General features: G+C 42.4%; 1 protein-coding gene across 2 annotated transcripts; it reads left to right on the top strand.

Moving 5' to 3' along the window:
* Window positions 1-216: 216 nt before the first annotated feature.
* Window positions 217-6,650, top strand: hand2 (heart and neural crest derivatives expressed 2). Of its 2 annotated transcripts, XR_014874751.1 has the most exons (3): window positions 217-1,545; window positions 5,697-6,010; window positions 6,511-6,650. XR_014874751.1 is itself a non-coding variant. In XM_085164235.1 (2 exons), the coding sequence occupies exons 1-2, from the start codon at window positions 931-933 to the stop codon at window positions 5,814-5,816; spliced, it is 735 nt and encodes a 244-aa protein (XP_085020361.1). In that variant the 5' UTR covers window positions 217-930; the 3' UTR covers window positions 5,817-6,650. The 2 variants fall into 2 exon arrangements, 1 of the variants encoding a protein (XP_085020361.1); XM_085164235.1 differs by having other exon boundaries at window positions 5,697-6,650.
* The last annotated feature ends 547 nt before the right edge of the window (window positions 6,651-7,197 follow it).

Genomic DNA, 7,197 nt, shown 5'->3' with positions numbered 1-7,197 from the left:
CAATACGTTTGAAAATACATTAACAGTTAAATAGTGAACAAAATGCATACATGGTCCATAGAGTTTGGGCTGACTCGTCTGCATATTGCAGCCTGACTCTTGATAACAGAAACAAGAACTGGCTCAGCATCGCTGTGTTCTTGACTTTGGAGTGGTTTCTGCACGCGTGAACGTAAACCGCGCGCGCGCATCTGTGTATGCCAGCATATCTACTTAGCAGACCCACTGACATAAAAGTGAAGTAAACAGAGCCAGCAGACGGGGCCAGAGCAAGGGGCGGAGGCTCGCCATTGGTTGACTGAGGCAGTGAAATCAGTTTCTCCTCCCCGGTAGTGAAGATGACGTGGTGAATGAACCCCTCTCTCCCTCTCTCTCACCGACAAGCTGGCTGGAGAATAGTTCAGTATCAACTAGCCACTTGTAACCCTGTGCCTGAACAGACCAGTCTCGCGTTGCCAAACTGCCCTGAGCCTGACAGCTGACAACTGTCTCGAGAAAGATTAAATGGCGTGCAGGGTGGGGTGGGGGTGAAGAAGAGGAATACGCACTGAGTGGCCGGTAAAAGAAGACCTAAAACGTTCTGCTGTGACTTTTTAAAGAGAAGATAAATGAGGAAAATGTCTTAGGAGGAGTCGTTTCAACACAACTGAGAGGCCTCACGACAGGTCGCTAGGACGGCTCCAGTGTACCGTCGCACGGAATACCGACCCTTACGGTCGGAAGCGATTGGCTTCGACCGCGAGGACTCAACCGAGGATGCAGACATCTGAGCGCTGCTGACTAACGAAGGTGCGATTGCTGCTGCAGCATCCGACAAGGACTTGTTCGCGCGCGCTGTGTGTGTGTGTGCGTGTGTGTGTGTGTGTGCGCGCGCGCGTTGGGGGTGGGGGGCGCTCACGCGTGCTCGAGTGCGTATTTTTGTGTGTCACTATGAGTCTTGTCTCGGGCTTCCCTCACCACCCGGTCATGCACCATCACGACAGCCACCACTATTCGCTGCATGCGGCGGCGGCCGGTCGGTGTCACGAAGACGCCGGTGCTCCACCATACTTCACAAGCTGGTTGATAAGTCACGCGGATATGTCACCTACAGAGTACAGCCTTGCGCCCGGCTACAGCCCGGAGTACCATGGCAACAGCGGCAGTGGGTCAACCGTCGGACTGGACCCACACCATCACCACTACTATGGCCCTGGAGGGTTAGTTCCAGGACCCGGCACCATCTCGATGAACGGAACCGCGGTCGGTATGCACCATCATCACCACACTCATCCTCGGACCGTGAAGCGAAGACCAACGGCCAATCGCAAGGAAAGGCGGCGGACCCAGAGCATTAACTCAGCTTTCGCGGAGCTGAGGGAATGTATCCCTAACGTCCCGGCCGACACCAAGCTGTCCAAGATCAAGACGCTGCGCTTGGCCACCAGCTACATCTCTTACTTAATGGACATCCTAGACAAGGACGAACAACACGGAGACACTCAGGCTTTCAAGGCCGAGCTAAAAAAGACGGAGGCTCGGGAAGAACGGCGGAAAAGAGAGGCGGTAAGATGCGCTCTACGGCCACTGTTTGTTGTGAAAATGAGGTTAAAAGGTACTCATTATAATAATCAGTCAAACAGTACACATATAGTCTCCGGTTAGCTGGTTCATTAGTAAAGGAATTATTAAAGGAAGGTTCTGACGCTGCAGGAGGAATTTAGAGTTATTTTCGAAGAAAAGTAGCAACAGTTTAAAATCGCCAAGGATTATAATTACAGACAAATACAGATTTAGAATTCTGTCCTATATATCTGGCAAAGCAACGCACTCTTTTTTACAAACCAGATGGATAAATCATTTCCAATGGTGACCTTATATTTAAGACGAATTAAATCAGTTTATTTTTACTCGACTCAACAAATTATCACAAATTTGATTCACTCCTAACACTGAATTATTTCATATCGATTTATTTGACAAAGATGAATCATTGAAGGAGACATTTAAACACGTTGTTGGTAGGCAGCTTCTGACAGGAGACTATAAACATTAATTTTGTGCATCGTGGGATTTACTGAAGGTTCATAGTTCTTTTAAAACTCTGAGTCACGCAGTTTACTTTCCACAAAATAAAAAATTGTGTAAAATTAACTTCCGAATAGTCTGGAATTTATAGAATACGGGACATCTTTTCGTTGGTTTTACATGATGTGAAGTAAAATCGACACATTTAAAATTGTACGTTTTGCTTTTGCACGAGTGCCCATATGTTTTTTCCACAGCAGCCTATTCATATAGCGGCATGAGCACATAGTTACTATATTTTACGGCTGTTAAATTTAATGTTCTCTACAATAATAGTGATAAACAGTTAACAACAACAGCAGTGGCGCCGTAAATAAAGTTTCAAGCAATTGTCTGCTGCAATTTGACCGAGATTCACCAACAAGCCGCGAATATTTTGCATATTGAATGAAAACTAATGGACTGGCGGGCAAGCAGAGGATAGACAGAGCTGTTATCAGCTCGGTGTATATTAATGCACTGAATTTAAATTCCAGCATTAAGACGCATCCCTTATCCACGCAGACGTGATACTTACACTACTGTATAAGTGTGCAGACATTTAGACATGCAAACAGTCTCTACGGTGCTGTGATGAGTGAGTGGGGTGGGGAACAGGCAGAGACCAAGCCAAAATCTACTGTGGTAGAGGAAAGGGGAAACAGCAGCACAGGCTTATGGTGTGCTAGAATTACACAGTACACAAATGGGGGGTAATCAGAGAGCAACATTTATTTGGAGAATTTTGCTGAAATAGCCAAAAAACTGAGAGCAAATAGTAAAATTGAAGAGTGTTTCCCTATTTTTGTAATAGCCACATGACTTCTTTTGCACTGATCACTCAAGCAAAAACATATATCATCATAAACATACAAAAAGATTGTACACACAACTGTGATAGAGTACAAATGAAAGAAGTCTACAGAAAGCTGGTTTCCATTCTCTGATGGTTGAGCCCGGAGGGCCAGGAGCTGCCATACAGACCAACCAGCCTGCAACACTCTCATCCTTACAGCCAGTAACGTCATGTACTTTTGGTCACTTTTGGTACTTTTAGCTCTGGCTGCACTGCCCAGATGTAAGCCTTGGCTCCAGCTTTAGAGGGCCGTGTAGTTGTTTGCTATGTATTTGTTTGGCCAATCCAACAGTTTTAATCCCATTTCAACAGATTTTTACCTGCCTTTGGCATTCAGCTGACCCCCCCCCCCCCCCCCAACACACACACACACACTAGCATTTATCTGGCCATTTAAAACATAGTAATATCAAACGGAGGCCATCGTATTTATATTTATATTGTCGTAGCTTATGTCACTGATTTATGCTTCTGCATTTTGTTTATAATGCTTATTTATGTCAGAATAAATATTATCAGCACAACAAGTTGCCTTTCTTAGAGTGACCACTGAGCTTTGTCCTGCAGAGAGGAGTGTGGACGATGGCCATGTGTGGTTGTTTGTTCAGCAGACAAACAACACCACAGAAGAGATGGAGGAGAAGAATAATTTCCTGTCTATTGTCTATAGGAAGTGTGGTGCATAATTGAAGCCAGAGAGCTTTCTTCTTCCCTCATATTTCAAAAAGAGAATGTAGTCCACTTCATAACTCATGTCAGCTCTCTCCTGAGACTCCTGGCTCGGGCTGAATGCACATTTTCACAGCCCAACAGAGACGCTACAGCTGAATAAAATTATATCAGAATCCATTAATTCGTTTTAAAAAATCCGCAAAATAATTAATAAGAAGAAGCATCACTATGTTACATCAGTGAACTAACATAATGGTGCTTCTGTTGCTCAGCCTGGTCTTCCATTAATAATAAAGTGGGAAACCCAGAGGACAATTTAAAGCGTCCTTAAGAGGACAGACCTCTAAGCCTGCAAATAAGGGGGAGGGGGGGGGGGGTGAGTGGCCGGTCTTGAGGAAATAAACTCAGTTTTGTTGTTGTTGTTGTTTTGTAAGTTTACATTGCAGTGCGTAAAATAGGGAATTAAGATCTGGATATAATGTAATTCACAGAAGGTTTTATTTCAGTTCAGTTTGTGTTTCGCTCGTTTCAAGGATATCGTCTGTTCACAACAACATCCCTGGATGCTGGATTAACTTTGTTCAAGCCTTTGCTTTCACGTATTAGGTCATTGTATGATTGTTCATTTTACCTTTGGTACACACACACACACACACACACACACACACACACACACACACACACACACACACACACACACACACAGCATAAACAAACGCAATATTTACCAATAAATACTTCTTTGTCTTCTTTGTCTAACCAGAGTCCCCCTAAACTCAGAGTTGAAGACAAATTCTGATTCTAGCGTCAGTTTTGCTGTTTGGAAATACGAATTCTCTTTTTCTTTACTTATCGAATATAAAAATTCATAGTCGCATATTAAAATTTGTCACTTTGCCTGAAGAATAAAATCACTTCCTCTAGTTCAGTTCGGGGGGGTTGCAGGTGGCCTGTCCTCTTTGACTTGTATTTTATATTCTCTGCGTGGCGTTTTAAAGCCGTTCAAAAAGGTCTGAACGCCGCGGCTTCAGGTAATCACTCGAGTTCAGAACTAGTTACTTTGTTTCTTTTCCCCTCTCGTGTAGGATGGTCGAGGTTGGTGGATTATGTGTGTGCTAAAGCTGCAGAGCGGTTTACCGCTGCAGAATTAGAGCAGGCTGTCTTCGCTCAAAGCGTAGTCCCGTTTTTATGGAGTTTGATGTAAGAGGGAAAACATTACGCCGGACTGAGGAGTCGTCAGCGCTCATTGCTACAGATAGAGTCAATTTATGATTCGCACTGGATTCTTTCCCCTGACATGTACAGTATCCCAATTACATGGTCGTTCATTCATTAAAAATGATTATCTCATTTGGCCATTATTTATGTATAATTATAATTATAATTATAATTATAATTATTATTTCATAATTATTATAATTATTTTATAAGTATTATAATTATTTTATGATTATATAAAATTATTATTATTATATAATTATAATTATAATTATTGTCGTCGTTGTTAAAGAAAAACAGACAACAAAGACCCTGGGTAAGGGATGAAAGAAACCTCGAAACGAAAGTTTCTCTCTGTTGTTTCCCACTTTGCGCCTGCATTTGCGCGAACGTGGGTTTTTTTTTTTTTTTTTTTTTTACCAACACAGCAAAGTCTATTCTTCTAACTGCTCTCCTGTTTACTATATTGCTGTTGTACTCTGAATATATTCTAACTTATTTTGATCAGGCCTAATACGTCATAACGGGCAGCGTTTGGGGCTTTTGAAAACGCAAGCTTAGTTGGAAAAAACAAAAATAAAAAATAAATATGAATTCCTATTTAAATGTATTTTATTTTATTTTATTTTATTTTATTTTATTTTAATTATTTTTATTCATGTTAACAGTGGCTATTCCACCCATTCGTTAATACACTGTCCCGGCGCAGTAGCTGGGTTACTTCTCATCGTTGTCATTATTTTACACAGTCACATAGGCTTCCTACGATTTAAGACATTCAAGACATCAATAAAATTTAGGTGCGTTCGGTATTGTAGTAGTTAGTCTGAAGTATTGCGCATCGAAAGAAAGAGTAGATGTATCACTAAATAAAATAATAAGGATAAATTTCATGTTTTTACAGGTGGAGATCTCGAAGACTTCGTCCTCCAACTCCTCGTCGTCCTCGTCAGCGGGCGATAAGAAAAGTAAGGGCCGGACGGGATGGCCTCAGCATGTCTGGGCTCTGGAACTGAAACAGTAGTCCGTCTCTGCCTCAATGTCTCCTGTCGCAGGTTGACAGCACTCCTTCCTTTCTCGAGCTCGTCGAAGAGAAAGGAGCGAATAGGAGAGAGCGTTCAGGCGAACTGAAGCGGGAGTCGTCCTGCTTCCTAAGCTTGTCGAGGCTTCCCACGCAAACAGTAGCTACACAGAGACGCTGCGTGAGGCTCTGTTCAGGTGTGACGCGAAGGCAATGACAGTTTGCTGTAATTTAGGATTAACACAACCACACACACACACACACACACACACACACACACACACACACACACACACACACACACACACACACACACCATCAATCAGCAAAATCCCACTTTATATTCTAACTTAAGGTCCACAAACGATCCACAGGCTGCTTTGTCAGTGGTCATGTTTGATATCCGGTCATCTGTTGGACTCGGTGTGGTGGAGCGAGCGCGTGGTGCATCTGCGCAGACCGCTGAGTTATGTTCTACCGGATCATACCAGGACGCGTGCGACTCCCACACACAGAATTACACAAAATTACAGATTCACACACAGGGTCTTGAGGTGTTTGCTTTATTTAAGGAAAAATATTTATGTGCAATGTGACCTCTGGAAGGATACAAACAGCCTGTGTCTGATATTACAGAGTCTCTGTGGTTACAGGACAAGGTGAAGATCTCTTCTGTTTCTCCGTCTTTCTCTTACAGTTTATTGTTGTAAATGTAACGTCGTCACGGCAGATGACGACGTGTCCACGTCGTGGTGTCAAAATGTCTCGGGAGCTAAGTAATGCTTTATGTGTCATGAAAACTGTCACGATTTGAATAAACCACCACCTGGTAACTGGGTCGATTGTTGGCTCTCAGTTGGTCAGACTGCACAAAGGCTTTAAGGAAAGTATCACTAAAAGCAAAATCCAGTGTTGCTAATTTAATAATATGTCAACAGGTTTATTCAAAGGCAAACACAAGAAATGTTCTCTCATATAATAAATGTTATTATTACATTTCAAATCTTTGTCGATGGTTTAAAGGTGACTATGAAAACTTGTGTTTTGCCTTTTCTCACTGAGCTCAGTAGCTTTGCTATTGTGTTCATTTTCTTAGTTTAAAAGCAGGACATTTGGGTAAACGCCCTTTTTATTTACAAATACATTCACGCTGCAGTTGGCTTCAAGTTTTAGTGCTCTTCATCAGGCCAGAAGGTTAAATCCTGTGAGGGCTAAGTAATCATAACCCTTGACCCCATCCTGTTAAGAGTGCTCATGTTTTGACATTTGAAAAATGTTCTTGGAGCAAATAATAAAAAACAACTTATGTCTGGGTTAGATGCTGATTGGGTAGTGAAAACAATAATTACATCCTCACATTTTTACATTAAAGGAACAAACACAG

This window comes from Neolamprologus multifasciatus, chromosome 6 (assembly GCF_963576455.1).
Source record: "Neolamprologus multifasciatus chromosome 6, fNeoMul1.2, whole genome shotgun sequence".
Lineage (NCBI taxonomy): Eukaryota > Metazoa > Chordata > Actinopteri > Cichliformes > Cichlidae > Neolamprologus > Neolamprologus multifasciatus.
Note: the sequence above shows the minus strand (reverse complement) of the source record. Positions and strands in the feature narration are given on the sequence as shown.

Coding starts and splice junctions, on each gene's coding strand:
- hand2 (XM_085164235.1), top strand. CDS start 931: ATGAGTCTTGTCTCGGGCTTCCCTCACCACCCGGTCATGCACCATCAC. Junction 1,546..5,696: donor AACGGCGGAAAAGAGAGGCG/GTAAGATGCGCT, acceptor ATGTTTTTACAG/GTGGAGATCTCGAAGACTTC.